Source organism: Nothoprocta perdicaria, unplaced genomic scaffold (assembly GCF_003342845.1).
Source record: "Nothoprocta perdicaria isolate Ctin4 unplaced genomic scaffold, notPer1 scaffold_5, whole genome shotgun sequence".
In the NCBI taxonomy this organism is placed as follows: domain Eukaryota; kingdom Metazoa; phylum Chordata; class Aves; order Tinamiformes; family Tinamidae; genus Nothoprocta; species Nothoprocta perdicaria.
In genome coordinates, this window is record NW_020455754.1 from 6,168,797 (window position 1) to 6,188,722 (window position 19,926).

Consider the following 19,926-nt stretch of genomic DNA (forward strand, 5'->3'; position numbering starts at 1 on the left):
TAGGGCTACGTTTATGTACGAACAGTTTCCAGAACTGATGAACATGCTTTGGACTAGAATGTTGAAAGACAATAAAAAAAACTGGCGGAGAGTTTATAAGGTGTGTATTTATATGAACTGGATGTTTTGAAGACTTTGGTCCACTAAGGACTTGGTGTTTGCTTGATGTTAGTAAAACATTTTGATGTAGTGTCTTGTTCAGATAATCCTATGTCACTTTACTCCACTAATGTCTAGAGTTATTTTTCTTGACTACCTGCTCAATTCCCTTATTGAAGTCAAAATTTTCTTACAAAAGCTGCATGTGGGAAACAATTTCTGATTTTAGGAATCTTTCTAAGATGCTATTTAATGAACATAATAGAGCAATTATTTTGCTGATATTCAAGTATTGGAATAAGGTTCACATTTTGAACCTACCCAAAGGAGTTGTTACAGCGCCGGAAGAAAGAGATGTGATAAATTATTGTGCTATCAGGAATATGTTTTTAAGGAATTTACAAATAACTGAAATAAGATGGAAACTAATCTTGTTTTTTCTATTTTTTTGATACTTTATAATTCTCTTAAAAATAGCAGGCTTCTTTACTGTCAGGAAAATTCAGTCCATTCATATCATATGAGGCTTTTAATTTATATCCTCCTTGCACTTTGGAAAAAAGAACTGAAATTCATTTGCATTTTTCTTGGCTTTGGCTAATTAGCTTGGTACAGAAACTTTTTGCTTAAGATTATCATGCAGCACTTCAGTAGCGTTAAGTGTTCACTGAATAATGCAAATATAACCTCATTTTTTAGAATTGGTGTATTACATGGGCTAGGTTGTATTGTTTTTCTTGATGCTGGGTTTGTAACCAGACAGAATTAATTCTAAGGCAAGGTTTGTGCTTTTCACAGGTGCTTGATGTTTTGTATTCATAGTAATTGTTTTCCCTGATGTACAATGCAAATTAATATTTAATGTTATCGCACATACTACTTAATGTTATAAAGACTGCTTGGAATTGCATATCAGGTTTGAATAGGTTGCGATACAATGGTATTTCTTAGCTGATCAGGGTATCTACTTGGAAAGGAGTGAGTTTTGGAGAAATTACTAAGGTTAGAGTACTTCAATTGTAATTTTTAAGACTTAAAAAAAAAGTTTTGATTTGCAGTTTAGTACATCCATTGCATCCTGCAGAAGGTTTTATGTATTTCCATAGGAGTTGTTTTTCAGTAGAAGAGTACTGAAGAATTATGAACAAAAAAGGCAAAAGGAAATAATTCTTTTTACGGGGTTAACTTTCTGTAAATTTCTACAGCTATTTTTTAACAGTAGTTGCCAAAGGTAACTGCTTGTGATATGGTAATATCAAATTATGACTTAACAAATGCATTTCTGATTTTCTATAAAGGAAAAAGGAGGGAGGGAATATTGTGTGTCCTTTTTTTCCTTCCTAGGTAACCCATATAATAAACACTTAGTTAAAAGGGGAAAAACCTTATTTACTAATTTGGCAGGCGGTGGGGAGGGGGGAGATTTGCTTTTCTATTGCACTTGAGGAAAAAAAAAGAGAGCTTTTGTTCATGCAATCATAAGGTGCTTTGTATTTTTATAGTCTTTGCTGCTCCTAGCTTACCTCATAAGGAATGGATCAGAGCGTGTTGTTACAAGTGCCAGAGAACACATTTATGATTTGCGATCCCTGGAAAATTACCACTTTGTAGGTGAGCAATAGAAAAATCTTATAAGCAAATTAAAACAGTAGTTGGAGTTGTCAGTCACCTGAACCAGCTTAGAAGCTTCCCCAGTCTAATTAGAATGTGACTGTTGCCAGTTGTGTGAAGAGTGCAGAATCCAAGACGTGGGACCCTAGAGTATTAATTAGTGAAGACAAGAACTTGCAGAAAAGACTGGCTAATAACAACAGAACCAACACAACATGAGTGTTCGGGTTTATATTAAAATATGCACTAGAGACTGGTCCCCTGTGGTGTCCGTAAAGGAATAGCTTTAATCATATGGGAAGAAAAGGTTAGAGCTCCAAAACACACACATCTGTTTGAAGCTGGGTTTCTTTCCTCCCACCAAATAATATTTACAGTGCAAAGGCAGCAAGGCCAGTGTGTGTTTTGAATGTGAAAAAGGCTGGGAAAGCAGCACATTTAGCTTGTAGTGCATCCCAACTGAAAGCTTTTTTTTTAGAAAATTCAGTTTTTCAGTGACGATGAATTCTAGCAATTAAAGTTGCAGAAACCAAAAGACTAAGAGAAAGACACTATAATTTGAAGGGTTAAAATACTGAAGTGGGGAATATCTCTTCTATTGCAGTCCCTTTAATTCTCAGTGCTTCAGCGGCTGTTAGATGTTTCTAAATACAGTGTTCAGTGAGAACTGTCTCCTTTATGTAAGGATGAAAATTTCTGTGGAAACAAAATATCTGGTCCCCTTTAAACAAATGCAATGGGCTGTAAGGTTTTTTTGACTGCTGTGTTTGTAATTACTTTTCAATCAGTTTGTAATGTTGTTGTTGCTGCCTCTGTTACTGCCCCTGACTTTTCTTCATCGCTTTCCCCCCCCTCTTCCATCCCCTCTCTCCTGCCTTATCTACACAGATGAAAATGGCAAAGACCAGGGTATAAATATACGCCAGAAGGTAAAAGAAATGGTTGAATTTGCTCAAGATGATGATCGTCTTCGGGAAGAGAGAAAGAAAGCAAAGAAGAACAAAGACAAATACATTGGGGTTTCTTCGGACAGTGTTGGAGGGTTCAGATACAGTGAGTATTTAGCTATGTTGGTGAAGACTTAACAGCCTTTGCTTTTCAGATTGGCTAAATATGTAGGAATAAACAGATAACTGTTCAGGAATTCCTAGGATGCTCCTTTAGATGCTTTTTTCTTCACTAGTTTTTAGCTACCAGGGTTGATATTATGTGCTTGTTAATCTTGTCCTTTCTTAAGCTATATAAATGTTTTAAACGAGTTCTTTAAAGAAGTGTTTGGCTTTTTGTTTGTTTTTTGTTGTTCTTCAGTATATCTGGGTGAGCTTTCAGATAGGCTAAATAGAAACATCTTATTAGAAAACGACTCTAATCCATCGGCTTAGCCAGAACTTTGCTATTTCATCTTTACTTGTGTAGAATCTTGTTGCAAAATGCATGCTGCTATGGCAGATGTCTTTTTCTTAAAGCTTGTCTTTAACTGCACCTGCTAGTGAGGAGGTCCCAGTTAACATCATAAATTTCTGAACTTTTCTGACTCGGTTATGAGTGCTTAAAATGAAAAACATGTCTGGTGACTCCTTTAGTCAGTCAAAAATCTATTCCCTCCTCATTGAATATAAGACTGGCAGTTCATATGACACTGAACTGGCACTTAACATGGGATCTTCCTTACTAGCCCTTTAGGTGGGAGCAGGGACTCCCTCTTCTTTAAACATAAACTTAAAGTTACTAAGTGCAGAAAAGAACAAAGCTGTTACCACGCGTTTCACGCTTGTCTCAATATTTTGATATGTCTTTATGTTGGTGAGTGTCAAGATGGGTACAAGTCTTTGATTTACCCCTTAGCGCACAGCTTGCCCCAAAATGGCATATCATGCATTAAGTGACGGTTAGTGGCGTGTGGCATTTGTGATAAGTTGTTCGTACAGCTGGAGCTGATTGTGGCTCTCGTGCTTCTCCAGCAGTGTCCAATGGTGTGCTGATGCACTATAGTGGGCACTGCGTTAGGGCTGTGTGGTTGTCATAAACAAAACTCTTCTGCCACTTAATGATTGGCATTACATGCTGTGCCCTGCTGTAATAGTGTGGCTTCATGGTGGGAGCTTTCAGATTGCTTTGAAAACCTGTAAGGTTTATATTTGTAGGGAAGGGGAGAATGAGATGATTTCTAAAAAGACTACAGGCTTTTTTTTTTCTTGCCGCTATCTTCATTATTTCTTGTCTCACCACCTTATCATTATTTCTTGTCTCACCACCTTATGCAGGTGAAAGATATGATCCTGAGCCCAAATCAAAATGGGATGAAGACTGGGATAAAAAAACTGCTTTTCCATTCAGTGATAAACTAGGTGAGCTAAGCGACAAAATCGGAAGCAGAATTGATGACACCATCAGCAAGTTCCGAAGGAAAGATAGAGAAGACTCTCCAGAAAGGTGCAGGTACTAGAGCTATTTTAACATGAATTTATTCTGTAAAACTATTGCCATAAAACTCTTGGACGCTGCTCTTTGCTAGTTGCCCTGACCTTCTCTTTCTATATATGAAAATATTTTTAGGGTCCGTATCTGTTTTCTGGACTTCTTATGCAGCTTTTTATCAGCCTTAGGGAATAATGTCGCTCTGACTTAACTGCTGTTGGCTGCCTTCCATGACAGCTCCTTGCTTGGATGGCTGCTGGCAAAGCAGGGAATTTGGCTGGGATTTTCTAAGCTGGTGCTGGTCTCAGCATTTCAGTGGTCTGTCTTGTGCCAGGGTACTTGAGGCTCCCATTTCATGCTGCAGTTACTGTAACTGCTGGAGTGCCAATGAAGGGGATAGAAAACTGCTTCAGAGCATTGGCACAAGTGCTTGTAGTGCTGCTGCTTCGCTGAGCTCACCTGTTTCGATATGAAGCAAATGGTATCAGTTTGAATTGAACCTCTGAACAAACCTGTCATATTTCACATCTGGCTATTTTTTTCAGTAAGGAATAAAATTTGCACTACTTTGCCTGCAGAAAGATGTTTAAGTGCACTTTCAACAGGTGTATTGAATTTTATTATCTGGAGATCAAATCCATGTTTAGAATCTGAAGTTGCTGGAGAGAGAAAGCCCAAATATATTGAAATTTCCTTTTGAGAAGCAGCTTAAAATTCAAATTTTCACTGAGATTTGATTAGTATATTTCTTCCTATACTATTTTCAAATATATCCACACTTCTTTATATAAAGAACTTCCCTATATAGATGCATATACATATGCATATATGTGTACACATACTCTCCCCATCCACCACCCAAAAAAAGATTTTCTAACAGTAGCATTTCTGAGAAGGCAGCAGTGTGGCCTTGCTAGACCATTAATAAAACATAAATCTGGTACTCTGCACACATCAGGGTTCCCTCTTAGAACTTACTATCAATAGACTACAAAGAGAAAGGATCAGAAGTAAACAATTCCAATTTAACAATGGTACATTGCTTTGTGCTGTTACGTACCATGTCTCCAAAACACTTCCTACTTTATTTGCATTCTGTTAGTATGCCAAGATATTTTGTGTTACAGTAATGTCTGCCTAGGAAAAGTGACTGAATGGTGATGCTCACTGAGCTTGCAAATCTGCTTGTGTGTATCTGTAATGATAGATTTATCATTATTTCTTTTGCACTGCAAAGCCAATAAAAGTTTTGAAGTGTTAAAATGGGATAAATCCAATTTGCACATTTTTAGAAGGGGTGACAGTTCAGATGACAGTCTCTTTCTGATACATACACCAGAAAAGCTTGGCCTAACTTTTGGGTTTCTGTCTGTATTTATGAAAGTGGTAGCTCTTCCTTCTCCCCCCAAAAATGCTTGCAATAACTCAAGTGATGAGCCAGCTCATGTCTGTTTTATAACAGAAGCAAAACTGCAGTCCGCACAATTAACTCTGTAGAAACCTAATCTACGTTTCTTCATAGAAGAAAAATGTTTGTATTGCTGTGAAGAATTGAAGTCCTTTTTCAGTAATATATCCCCTTGGAATTAGAGAAGACCAGGAAATGATGCTCAGTGGGGAGGGGAAGCCTCTGGTTTTCTTCCCTAGTACTTGTTGGTTTGTACTTTTTAGACAAATAAACCAATGGCTGCCACATTCTAGCCTTGAGTGTTGGACTGTACCCTTTAAATTACTTGTAAATACACAGATGTTCTTGTGCAGTGTTACTTTTGCATAAAAAATCTTTAACTCTTGTCAATCCTTGTTTCTACGCTATTCAAGTTAATGCAGATAACAGGATAAAAAAGAAGCAAAACTTATTTGGCTGATCCAGTAGCTGTGTGTGCTTGCAGCTTTGAAGCAGCCTTCATGTAGAGAATTAGCTTTGCAACAGGTTGTTTTAGATTTCAAATCAGCAGCAAACTGTTGCTTTAAGGGGCATTGCTTTTAAAAAAAGAAAAAGAAAAATACTAAGCAAAGGAAGAGCCCATAGCCATAACTTGGTTTATAGAAGTTGTAACCATGTACTCTTTGTAGAGCTTGTGGAGTACATTTGGTACAATACTATCTGTAACTTCAGTTTTTCCATTCATTGTGTAACTCTGAAGCACTGCAATTTTACTATTCTGGGCATAGTAAATACTTAGAAGGAACATTAATCTATAATGTTTCATTGCTTTTAATGTGACCATTAAAGAAAAATATTAAAAAAAATTCCCCCGAGACAGTTTTGAAGTGGTACAGGTTGTCAGAGAAAATTGAGAATTGTAATGTTTGTCCTACATTCTGGCATATACGTTCAATTTCCTTTCTCAAAAGCTTTTAGRCGTTTTGCTGTAGATCACTAGTCACTTATATCCATTCTTGCATTAGTGAGATTAATTGCTACCAGTTCCATTGCAATAATTCCATTGATCAGAGTTTGATGCCTGTCAATCACCYGTTCAACACAGAGGTACACACGGAATAGGCAGGCTCCCTAGYGAAGCCAGCTACATTGCAGCAGGGTTTTGAGGGCTGAGTCTTRGTTGTGATTGTCCTGGTCTTAGGTACTTTAAAAGAGGACTTCTGTCCCCAAAGCCTCAGGAATGTGGGATTAGGCACTGTGCTAATGTGCAAATTGGTCTTCTCTGGGGGGCTTGCATTAAAACCTGGATGTCACAAGCAAAGTTGTTAGTGGCTTCCATCTATTTGGGTGCATAAGCAGCGGAAACTGAGGCACAGAAATTCCARATTGGAACAGGAACCTGTTAACAAGTCAGGCTTCAGTTGCCTTGGAAATATAAGGGTAGATGGTGATGTTGGAGCCCTCCTGTCCACGTTAAGTTCTGGTAGCCACAAGGTTGGCCAGTAGCTCTGCTCCTCCTGTTTCTTTCATTTTCTTTTTTAACAAAGGCGGGCGTTGGGCATCTCTTATGTTAATGAATTGAGCCATCCCTGGTGGTGAGTAGATAATATGCAATAAATGACACATACAGCRTATTCCAAAAAGGCCCCTATTGTTAACAGAACAAAGGTACCCTCCAGAGTATATTGCAGTTACTGTCACAGTCCCACTGACAAAGGGACGTCCTTTCTTAAATTTTGCAGGTTTCGTATTCTAATGCATTATTAAAATACAGTTGAAAACAGAAGTTTTTTGTATGCCCAAAAGGGAATTGCTATTTCAAAATAATTTTCACTGTAKTTAAGCTTTCTCTACAGCAGTTTTCACTGTTACATAGAAATCTTACCCAATTTCCAGCACGACTGTTGAGGGATGGAGGGACCTTCGTGCCTGTTTGAGACAAAAAGGCTTAAAATGGAAGAGCATAAAATTTAGCAGGTTAAACAAATATTATTCAGCAGTGTCCAAGAAGTTTTCCTGTGAAATGGTGATGCTTCTGTTACTCTATATTCAAAGAGTAACTGTGTATGTGTTAGTGGAAGATGACTAGTAGCACTGCGTGATCATGTAGAAGGATGAAATAGTAACTTCAGGAAATCTAGGAAGAAGTATTGCTATTTATTAAACATCACTGTGTAGAGCTGTAGTAACCAAAACTCTTATGGCCTATGTAAAAGGTCCACTGAATTAAGAAGAAATAATGAAAGAATGGAAATAATTAAAATGGACATTTTTCTATTGCTTTTGTTTTTCTAGTGACAGTGATGAGGAAAAGTCAAGAAGAGGTAAATCTCCCAAAGCAGAGTTTAAAGATGAAGAGGAGATTGTAACAACCAAACATATCCACATTACACAGGCTACAGAAACTACCACTACTAGACAAAAACGCACAGCAAATCCTTCCAAAACCATTGACTTGGGAGCAGCAGCGCATTATACAGGGGATAAAGCAAGTCCCGAACAAAATGCTGCTCACACTGCACAGCCCGCAGGAAAGGTAAGGCAAGAGGAGAGCACCAAAGCTTGACTTTAGAATCAATCTTCTGAAGCAGGTTCCCATTAGAAATACATTTTTTGTTGTTATGCAACATTCAGGGGAAGTATTTTATCAAAAAAACTAAGGTGGGGTTTTCAACGAGTGAAATGTTTAATTATAGAATGCACCTTGTGATTATTTTAAGATGTCATGGGTTTTTGTTTTGTTTTTTCATTTTTAATGAAGGCATTGCCACACTTACCATTTAGTAAATGTGACAATCTTAGCCTTATATGTGAAGGATTCTCTGAACCTGCATTCTTGTTTCCAAGTTGTCAAGCTCTTCAGTTWTTGGAAAGAAAAACCTCAGCCACTGATTGTTCAGTATTTGATCTGCACTGTAGGCAGGTTCCAGTGGCTGCCATMAAAGCCAAATACACTGTTTCCAAAAAAAATAAAATTGAGGAAGTAATTTTTTAAGTGCTGTTCTCTAGTAAGTGAATACCTGCATGTCAAATGTCATTTCACGTCTGACCTAAAATTATATACTTTTAGGCTCTGCTCTTAGATGCTGCAAGTAATACAGCTGACGCTTTAACCAGGTTATTTTGAATTACCTGTATAGCATTTTCAATTTGCCTCAATTTTAAGCTGTCTCTTCCATACCTCTTAATTTCAGGTTTGCCTGGATTATTTTCACAGCAAGTTATGCCATGCTTGCTTGTATAAATCATTTTACACTTCTATGCATATTCCATGTGCTTTAAGGAAAAATGGATTAAGCGGAATATTTTGTCCTACTAGAATTTTACCTCTTTCTTTTTTTTTGAAGAGAGTAATTCATGATAGAATAGATGAATTATTACTACTTTCTTCTGTTTCTTTCTACTGCTTTTAGCCTTAGTCAGTGTAATAAGAGTTGTACAAGTCCTAGATATTTCTCTCTGGTCCTGTTTTCCTAAATGCAGAAGCCTTATCTGTGAGCAAATGACACAATTTTTGTTCTACCTTTTGATTCTTCTTGTACAAACTTTGTACTGAAGTGGATGTGCAGTTTAAATGACAGGAACCTATAAAGGATGCACTTACGAGATCTTTTTTCTTTTAAGAGTTGGTTGGGGGTAAGAGAAGATTAATTGTGTGGTTTCTTCAGGCTTCTGCACCCTCTAGCAGCCAGTCATCTAAAGACTTGGTCGATCTGTTGTTTGATGGAGCCAGTCAGCCAGTTTCAACAGGTAAGCCCGTTTTGATTTTGCATTCTTTATGCATATTTTGAAGAACCACRTCTGAGAATAAACATACTTTATCTGAGGAATACTACTACATAAATAGAGGAATAAATAAATTTAAAAATCACTACCTAGAATCTTTTGTAGTAGCTTTGTAGTAGTGTTGTATAGGATTAAAGCTSTCAATGCCAAGAATAACTACCTGATCAGTCTGTCATAAACAGTGTTTGTAATGCAGTTAATTTTAATTAACTCTAAGTGCAATGYATTCAATTTTAAGCATTTTTTAAAGTGCAGTTAAGGGACTCAGCAGGTATGGAATGGATGATGTTCATATAAGCCTTGATCTAAACTATGTGGTAGACTTGTTTATCTCATGTGATCTTGGCCCTTGGTTGATCACAACTGTAATACCAAAGTAAAACTGCTGCCCAAAAGTCAACCTGATCGCTATAAAATCTGTCCCTTTAACTCTTTTAATGTGAAATTGCATTTTAAATCCATTCAACTTTGAAGTGAATTTGAACTTTCACTTCAAATTGGGCTTTCCTATATTTCAGACAACTAAGCTTTCATGTTTTGGCATATTTGAATCTTATCAGTTTGGTTCTCTGCTGCAGAAAGCTTTTTATTATTATTATTTTTCCCTTCCCTCTCTTTTGCAAAGCACCATTTAGAAATGGTGTTGAGGAGAGGCGCATTACCAGCTGGTCCTGCTAAATAACCTCTTTGGTGACCTGGGAAGGCAGATGGAAAGGGTTCATTTATAGTGACAGATCTCACATGGGAACCTTTGAGGAGGGCTCACGTTGAGAAGATTAGCACTGTCCTTCATATGCAGGTCATCTGTTACGACCAGTGCTCCTTGCAGCACAATCTGTGGGAACGCTCCCAGTGTCACACAAGACGCAGGGAAGGGGTCAAGTGCAGCCTTTGATCTGAGCTGTGRAGAAATTGGCAGGGAAGGGCTGTGACTGCCAGGAACTCAGCATTTACTCATCTGTGTATGTTTTCACGTGCAGAGACTTGGAAGAAAGGTGGTGGGCTTTGGAGGTTTACKCTTTAGTAAAGCAGCGCAGTTAGTTTGCGAGGGGGAAGACTGGTAGCAAGGAGTAATCCTGGCAAGATGAGGCAGAATCCRTGGTTAGACCTTCTGGAAGTAGCTTTTGTTGGCGTTGGAGATTAGGTTCTGGTTTTTTTCTGATGCCTTTCCATGATGCCTTTCTTTAGATAATCACTCAGCTTAAGCTCTGCCACCTTTCTCAGACTCAGTGATTCATTTAAAAACAGGCAAATAGAGATGGAGAAAAAAGTTGACTAGTTATCTTACGTTTGAACTTGGTTCTGGTTTCAAAATTAAATCCCTAGTTATTTGTGTAAAAGCCCAGGAATAATAGACATGCTATTGATTTTTTTTGTCTCTCTTTTTGAGGCTATGGTCTGATAGAATTGGAGACCACAGCATCTATGTTGCTCATCCTGCATATAAAAAAACCCCAAACCATTAACCTATTCTGAACCCTCTAACCGGGATGCACATGAAAAAAAGATGGTGTGAAAATGTTAATTGCGGTGGATAGTGAAAATAATCAACATAGCTTTGGGCTTAGTATTTCCCTGGCTCATCCTACCCTCTTCATTCTTAGGTTGTACTTAATATAAAGCTTCTGTGTCAACTTACATAAAGGTACTTTTAAGATCATGTCAGAAACTGTGATGAAGAAATTTGTTTTGTGTAAAATGCCTTCCCTTTTGAAAAGGTGGTAAAAGCTACAGTAGTGATATATTCCTGAAAACCCTGAAACTGTCCTTGCCTTCCCTTCTCTCGTGTTTTATATGATATGCTACACACACAGCAAGAAAAGGCCATTTCCCTTTGGAAGAGCAGTCGCCTTGCTGGCACTGTCTACAGTAAAATAACATTAAAAAGAAATACAAGTACACATGTATTAGAAAGTGAATGGTTCCTTTTATTACTGCTAGCCATTTATTAAAAAGGAGATGGTTCTGGTTTAATTAACCCAGTTGAGAGCAGCAGATGGGGCAGAATGTCTTGCAGCGATAAGACAATTCAGAAATGGCACCAGATGTTGGAAGCCGTCCCTGGTGGTGTTTGAGTGCAGCACAGATGTTCCAGTCCCACCTGGCTAGTTCCTAAGCACTGCAGGCTAAGCAGCTGTGATGTAACCTATATAATGTACGCATAACACTAAAAGCAAAATAATTGAACTGCTGCAGCATCTTCGAAGAGGGAGGGGAGGCCTGTTTGGAGGTTAAATCTTTGAGGACAAACAACTAAACTCAACTTTTTGGCTTTGTCGGGTCAGTGGAATAGCTACCTGAAAGCAGCAGTGGGAATGATTGGCTGATTGCTGTCAACTATGTTTTGGGTTTGAAAAATTGGTTTTCCAGTATATAATTCTTGCCGAGGGTTCTTGTAGCGTGGCTGTATTTTTTAAAATGAAAAAAATGTTACTGTGCTGTATTCAGAAGTTAATAATTTATTTGCTAGTATAAAAACGTCTGCTTGGAAAACTTAATGTTCCTGCTGTGGAAAGGAAGAAAAGTTATTTAAAAACAAAGTAAGTCACACGAATGCGAGTTCTGTCCTTGAAATCCTGGCTCCAGATCATTGCAAAATCTTTCATGCTTTAACGTAACTAACTATAAGAAGACATTTAATTTTTCATGACAAGCAGCATGATAAATTAACGATATTTCCAATAGGTAATTGGCTTTTATCTATTATACTTTCAAAGTTATAATTTCATAAACTGCCAAACTAATGCCTTTGTTATCTAGTTGAATCTTTGTTAACCTTTTTAGACCTCTAAACTTATTTTTAGAGGTCGTAAACACAACTTATATCTTGGGCTTCTCTCTTGGGCGGGGAGAAGCAAGATCAGCAATGTGGTTGAGAATTTTCCAGTTTGTTGTTCGGGCATGTGTATGTAAAGTGTGGTGARGAATAGGAAAAATAGATCAGACTTATGGAGCAGAATCAATAAATCCATCTTGCCGAGCACAGGACAGCTCTTCATACACCCCTCATGCAGTTAAAGGAATGGATCTTTGCACAACTCTTTGTACTTCACTTCCTTCTGTTTCTAGGTGGATTAACTGACCCGTTTGGAGGATTTGCTGATTTTAGCTCACCTGCTGCTTCAGCAAGTTTCCCATCATCACAAGGTAGGATAATTTACAGGTTGAAATGATGTTTAGGGGCAGAATGAGAGAAGGGATGCCACGTGGCACCCTTCCTGAAAGTCATTTCCATGTTCTGGGAAAACTCTTTTTTTAATATAACTGGCTCACAAGTGTTAAATTTAGTAAGGAAGAGACCTGTTGGGGACMCAGCACAAKGTGGACCTGAAGTTTTTTTTCTTGGCCATAACAATACATTGTASAAGTTTAAAATATACCCCCATTCARCAAAAAGCGTATAATAAAACATAGCCCAAATCCCATTTTAAAACACACTTTAAAATAGCACTTAACTATTTTACTTACAAATAGTCTTTTTTCTAGTATTCCAACTGGCAGTTTCTAAAGCCATCAGATAGAAGGATGTCTCCTATTTAAAAAAAGACTTGCCTGAAGTGCACGGTAGTCTTGTTTTGCAGAGTTGTGCCAATGCTCTGAACTGAAAAGTGCTTGCAAGTGCTTCATGCTGCTGTTCACAGCTTCCAGACGTGCGCAGAGGGTTCAAATCTCTCATAAGAACTTTAATTATATGGGCTGGGCAGTAAATTACATAGACTTATGCTTATCCACAATATAATAAAGAGAACATAGGGGAATGAATGATGAAAAATAGCAATAGAATTTTTGACTTAGCTAAAAGTTCAAATTAAACTCTGCTGAAAGCATGGAACCAAATCATAAAATAATTGGTTACACCTACTTGCAGCCCCTCTCTAAAAGTTGAACAAAAAGGCAGGATCGTGAGCAATGGGAAGTAGCAGCCCACCTGCGCTAGGAAAATGATAGCCCCCTGAAGACACCCTCAGATCCTGCGTGTCTCTTAAGATTAAAAGAAAAAGTTATTGTTATAGTTTCAAGGGAAGGATAAAATTGTTGGCTTTGTCAGAGGTATAATGAGGTGAATATAGRCATGGTATTTCTCAAGCCTGCACTGACGTGTGGGCTGCTGTTGGAAGGCTGGGTATGGCAGAAGGGAAATAGGTAAATTATGGCTTATGTGTAACCTCGCTGAGCAGGTTTGAATTTCCGTACATGCATCTGGGGGATGACGATGCTTACCCGAACAACAGTTTGTTTACAAAATTATTTTCCCCCTTAGAAGAAACCTAGGAAGTATATCTAGATTTAATTGCAGTTGGCTGTGAACAACTCTCTGCCATTCACAGGAATGACATTTAAGGCTGTTGGATCAGCACTCGACTTGTACTCAACTGGTTGCACGGATGTAAGGTTAGGTCTAGCATGAGAAGACAATAGCAAAAGAATTAGTGAGTTAGTTGCAGGCTTTCTTTTAGCCAGCTTGCTAGTCCTAACACAGCAAAAAGGAGAGGAAATATGTATTGGGCACTTACTGGTTAATATACCTTTAATTTGCTTGGCAGGAAAAAACAGTTCTATTTTTTAATGGGCTTCCTTAGTCCAAACTAAGTTGCTTTGCAAACACAAAGCCGCCTACTATGCAAATAATTTGTGTGTTAATACAGCTTAAATTGATACAATCCTTTATCTGCATTAATGTGATTAATCTATTCCAATCGCCATTATGCAAGGGACAAGGAGTGCTGTGGAATGATTAATCATTTCTGAACAGCGTAAGCCCCTCTAGAAATCTTTTCCTTCTTGATTAATCATCTTAGAAGTTCYACTAAAGGGGCAAAACCTCATTCCTTTTACCCCCACTCCATTATTGTGTGCTCAGTGCACGGGTCTGAATGCAGAAGCAGCACACTCAGCATTTACTAATCTATCAGGAATATTTAAAGTAGGTTTTTAATTTTTAATACGTAATACTAATTGAAATACTCTCGTATAGGCCTTCATTGTGAGGGAGATCAAAGCAAATATTCTAGTAAAGCCCAAAGCTGATAAATGTTAGTGCCCTTCATTAGTGCTGAAATTGGTGCCATTACTTAGATTTTTGTGACAATTTTACCTTCACCCTTTGCCCCCACAATCCTGAATGAATCCCAGTTTTAGTGCTGACCTAAGCCCAACAGAATATTTGTTGACAGATTTCTTAGATCCAAGATTAAATTTTTACTTCAAGAGATTTAGGTTAGAAATCTGATGTGGAAAAGTTGTTTTACATTTACACCTAACAGGATGGGAAAAATATATTCCTTATTTCAGATAACTCCCTGGTAACTTTCCTAGTTCTATTTCTATTTTTGTCAGTCTTTTGTATGAGGAGCTACTGATTATTTATAATCAAATTGATTTTGAACGACTGTTTTATGATGGAATTTACTTTTTGGACAACTGCTTCTGAAAATATCAGGGCTCTGAATGAGAGGGAGGAGGACATAAATTTGGTCAGTTGTAACTGTGGGTTTTTTGGCTGCAGCCTGCAGTGTACTCAGTGATCTTTCAGTTGTCTTTTGACTAAATAAACCTGTCCCTACTTGTCTTACATCTACAGGTGACATGTTATCAAACAGTCTTTTTTTGTCTGTGCATGGGTGTTGCATATTTCCTTTGCTACCTTGTTAAAATTGTTGGAATATTCATGAGAGGGAATGATGTCCAGATGGAGGTTCTACCTGCAGATGTTAATCTGGAYGGACACAGATCAGCTCTCATTTGTTTCAGTCCATGGAATATGGCATTTGTTCTGTGCTTCTTCCTGTCTTCCACCTTTCTTTGTTACCATCTCTCCTCTCACACTGTGCCCTTCCCTTCAGGYACAGCAACAAGTGGAAATGGAGACTTTGGTGACTGGAGTGCCTTCAACCAAGCTTCTCCTTGTCCCAGTGCTTCGTCTGGAGAGTTCTTTGGTGGCCCTTCACAGCAGCCAGCCGTGGAGCTCCTAGGGAGCTCTCAGCCAGCCTCTGCCCAGCCTCCAACCGCTTCGAATTCTGCTGATCTGTTTGACTTGATGGGCCCCTCCCAGGCAACCATGACCTCCTCACAAAGCATGAATTTCTCTATGATGAGCTCTAATGCTGTGGGCATCAGTTTACCCATGTCAAGGTCACAGGTAAGCTGCTGCTGTGGTACAGTTGCTAATGATTATCCTGATAAATCTTTGGCATTCTCCTACTCACAACATAGAGCGGAATGGATCCAGTTTCTCTTTAGAGTCTGTACCAGATGTTTTGATCAATTTTCATAAGAGTTGTCCAGAAATGGTATCTAACCTCCTAAAAAGGTGCCAGGTGCTCTCAGAAAGCTTTTTTTATTAGCTGGCCTTCTCTGGGATGGTCTTCACAGCAGTCTGAAGTGGATCTGCTTCGTTGGGAAAAGTGGTTGACACTTAAACTTTAAAGCTGTTAGCCGTGTTTCTAACTTTGGGTAGTTTAGCAGGCAGAAGGAGATGAGGGGTGAACTTGCTTCAGTTATGCGTGTTGGCTCTCAGAGGAGGCACCCTCCAACTTGCTGTTAGAGAGAACAGTTCTTGAAGYTCCACACCTGACTGCATGTGATTCTCAGCCTGCATCCTGAGTCCTTTGCTAGTTCAAGAAATGCTGTTCTGACTTATTTTAGTGGTGTGTATCAGTTGATGGCAGCACTGCTTTGAAAGCTGAAGTTCATGGCTAAAGATCATCTCACTGACTTCTTATTRTCTCTATGAAAACAAAAGTACTTGTTTTGGCCATGAAGCCTATTGGCAAATTGTTTGRGAATGTGGTTTCCCAACAGATTTTCCTCTCCTTTTCTAGCCTCTGCAAAGTGTGAACACGATGATGCCGAAGCCTAACCCTCTTTATAACCCAAGCACAGAGATGGTCCAGAAAAACGCAAGCAAAACTTTACCCTCAACTTGGTCAGATCCTAGCGTAAATATCAGTTTGGACAATTTAGTACCTGGGATGCAGCCTTCCAAACCTCAGCAGCCATCGCTTAATACCATGATGCAGCAACAAAGTAAGTGATTGTGGATGCTTCCTTTTGCTTGCATACAGAGCTGCCTAGGGGGTTAGTAGGTTATCCTAGAGACAGAATGTTTTGCTAATTACTGTTTTCGTGCATTTAATTATAATTCTGCTGCTCACAGAAGTGTCTTRCTTCTGTCCAAAGTGGCCTTTTGTAAGTAGAAATTGATAATCTAGGGAGCTGTGTAACTCCAGAGTTTTGCTGTAGAGCTTGCRCTGCTCCCATCCTTAGGTTCTTCAGGTTTCTTAATCTCTAGAACTCTCCATGTGCACGGTAGCATGTTGCTATATTTAAARGAAAAAAGCTTTTTGTAATGATTTTCTGAGTCTTAACAGAGAAAACGTGGAAATGAGCAAAATAGTCACATCTTTGGCCTGCATGTCTTTATCATATAAATTACTTGAAGTGCTTGAGCATCAATCAGTCTGTTTCAAGTCGTTGCATCCTTTTGTTTTTGCAGATATGCAACAACCTATGAATGTCATGACTCAAAACTTTGCAGCCGTGAACCTCAATCCTCAACCTAATATGATGCCTGTTCGACCCCAGACAAGCCCGTTGATGGGAGGGCCCCTTCCTGTGGGCATGGGAATGCCCGGGGTGATGACAGGTACGATGGGGATGGCCTCCATAGGACCTACACCAATGATGAACCAGGGAATGTTGGGAATAAACATGGGAGTGCCGGCTTCCGGAATGGGTTTGACAGGCACAATAGGAATCCCCAATATCGCTATGACCTCTGCTATGACTCCTGGGACTGTACAACCCAAGCAAGATGCCTTTGCAAATTTTGCCAATTTTAGCAAATAAAGATTGTAAACAATAAAATATGGGCAGACTGAATGAAGGATTTTTAGCTGCACAAACATAGCTGGGAAGGGATGGAAAAAAAAACCACCAATCAATACCTTTTTTTCCTTTATCAGTTACTTTAAGTATCTACGTAAAGAACCAAAAGCTATTTTCTAAAAGTTTWAAAAAAAAAAGTATTCAAATTTTGGAGAGATGAAAGGTTCTTCTGAGGAATGTTAGATGATTTTGCAAAATARTTTGTATTGAGACCATCAAAAGCCTTTCCTAGGTAGAAGAACCAATTTTAATGTTGAAACTTGATGGAAGACTGGAATGGGGGTTGGGTAAAAGTGTTGAAATCTAATTTTATACTTTTCTTTTTTTCTTGAGGAGCTTGACTTTCTTTTTTTTCTGCCCTTCTCCCTGATTGCTTTGTCATAATTGGATCATTCCTTTTACTACCACTCTGAATCCACAAGTGAAGTCACTCTAATGCTATGATCAGTTTTTTATAAGAATATATATTTTTGTCCAAAAATGGCTTACTTATGTGATTATGGCTAATTCAAAGGGACCTGGAATGTATATATACACTTTTGCTAATGTTCCAGCCACACTGCTATATTATCCAAACTTTTATTGTAAAAATTCAGCAATTTGAATCAACACATTTCTGGGGCTCTACATGCCTCTGCTGTTCTAACTCATATCCAGTGCAGGTCTGGGAGAAGCTTTATCCAAGACTGCTGTAAGGTTTCCTTTCAGAAAATGCCAGAAAATGCATTTTTTTCCAGTTCTTCTTACAGTGGCACTTAGTGTCCTTTTTAACACCAATATCCCTAGGGGTCACTATAACCCTATGGAGTTTACAGGGTCAGGAGCAGACAAAAGGCAAAAATATTTATTTTTTGCATCATTACCAAGGAAAAAAAAATAAGGTGAATTACATTGTGTTAAGTTATATCAATCTATAAACCTACTTAATCCAACAGCATTGGATCTTAGCTTTTATACAACATTTGGTGATCCTTTTGTGTAAATATGGCATTAGCAGCTGTGGAATCCAATAGAGGAGTAAAATATATATATATTATTAAAGGAAACCTGTAGCAGTCACAGATTTTACTGATTTAATGAAAACAAAAGAATGAATTAAGGTTTTGGGTTTTGTTTTTGTTTTTCCTTCTGTAATTCTGTGTTTAAGTTCACATGAATCATGATTCTAGAATCTGGAATACAAAGACTTTCTATTCACAAGCTGGGAATATTACTAAGACTATAAGCACTATACTATAGGTATGAAATTTATTGCCTCTCTTTTCTTATGTTGGATTTCTTTTTTATTATTAAATTGATAAAACTTTGTTTCCATTGTATTCATAATGTTCTGTTATACATAACATTAAAATGTTCATTAAAATCAATGTTGGGCTGCCTTTCCTTTCATTCCCTTTGACGTTTATGAGAGCATTTGGGAAAAAAAATAATTATAATTTGGGCAAAGTAATTTTTATAAATAATTTAAAATTGTTTAATGACTTCTTATCTGAAGCCTTTCCTATCTGGCTCTACTGTTAGGAATTAAAAATGAAGCAGGCAAGATATCCTGACCCGCTCCAGCCTTGCTAATGCTCCATCTACAACATTTCTAATTAGGCAGAAATTCATGTACTTCAGCTAAGTGGTAATGAAAAGTGATTCATTTGCTGAATAAGAGATGAGAGTGAGTGTAATTAGCTGACTGCGGTTTTTAATCTTTCAACAATTCAATGTGTTTAAATTAGTTTCAAAGAATAGGAGCTTTCAAGTGTTGTTACATCAAAGTAATCAAGGCAGGCTTTAACGGCTGAGTATGAGAGATGGCTCTGGTTCTCGTTCCGAAACCTTTAAACTTTGGAATAATCAGCTACCAACCTCTGGTTCTGAAGATGGGAAGATTCAACCTGGTTCAAAATGTCCAAATTTGCTGGCAGAGAGGGCGGAAGGGCCGTTCTGAAGGCAGGAGGGTGGCAGGGCAAACTAAGTCAGGAGAGCAAAGAGCAAAGCTCAAGTCTGTCGCAGGCTTAGTGATGCTACAGGGACAAGTGCAGGGTGAGCCTATTCATAACCATGTCCTTTCAAGTTTAGCTAGTTAAATAGTTGGCCTTCASTTTGAAAATAACTTTGTTTAGGTTGCTCAGATATTTTAGTGGAGTTTCCATGACAGCCTCCAGCCAAGAGACTAAGTATGATGAAATATATTTGTTAGGGTTTAGAGTAGCTCCACTATAAAAACACTTGGTCATTTCTCTGGTTGTTGACTAAGTTATAATGGATGCAGTGCCTTAGAACCAGTTATTGTAGACCTGAACTGATTAATGTTCATATCTCATTGTTCTCCTGGACTGATATCTTAATTATGAAAAGTGCTGTTTAGGGCTTGGRGAGAAATTTCTTCTCAAACAAATCTATTTGCAGGTGGAACAGAAGGTTGTTCTTTAAACCAAAATAAACATTAAAAAAAAAAAAAAAAAAGAACCTTTGGAGCATGGATCAGGTGCATCCTCACTTAACTTTAGCCTGCAATGATGGAATCCAAGTGTCTGAAGGATTTATTTGCAAGTTTAGATGTAGAGAATGTGCTAACTGGAAGGCATAGGTCACAGGCAAAGGTGCAACTTAGCTGTGTTATCCTTACGTAGTGTGGAGATGGAATGGTTTGCAAGTGTTGGCTTCAGTAGTAAAGAAATGACTTGGAAGGGTGAAAATGAAAACAGGGTTCATTGGAGGCAGGAGCAAACTATCCCCTCACTGCT

General features: G+C 38.2%; 1 protein-coding gene across 1 annotated transcript in view; it reads left to right on the forward strand.

The window, feature by feature from the left end:
* The window catches only part of CLINT1 (clathrin interactor 1), a 41,951-nt gene extending 23,465 nt beyond the window's left edge, over nucleotides 1-18,486 (forward strand). Inside the window, exons 3-12 of the mRNA XM_026047483.1 lie at nucleotides 4-100; nucleotides 1,602-1,710; nucleotides 2,599-2,763; nucleotides 3,975-4,149; nucleotides 7,811-8,051; nucleotides 9,184-9,265; nucleotides 12,371-12,448; nucleotides 15,145-15,440; nucleotides 16,123-16,327; nucleotides 16,797-18,486. Coding sequence (XP_025903268.1) covers nucleotides 4-100; nucleotides 1,602-1,710; nucleotides 2,599-2,763; nucleotides 3,975-4,149; nucleotides 7,811-8,051; nucleotides 9,184-9,265; nucleotides 12,371-12,448; nucleotides 15,145-15,440; nucleotides 16,123-16,327; nucleotides 16,797-17,149 — 1,801 coding nt within the window. The 3' untranslated portion in view covers nucleotides 17,150-18,486. The remainder of the gene's footprint in view (nucleotides 1-3; nucleotides 101-1,601; nucleotides 1,711-2,598; nucleotides 2,764-3,974; nucleotides 4,150-7,810; nucleotides 8,052-9,183; nucleotides 9,266-12,370; nucleotides 12,449-15,144; nucleotides 15,441-16,122; nucleotides 16,328-16,796) is intronic.
* The last annotated feature ends 1,440 nt before the right edge of the window (nucleotides 18,487-19,926 follow it).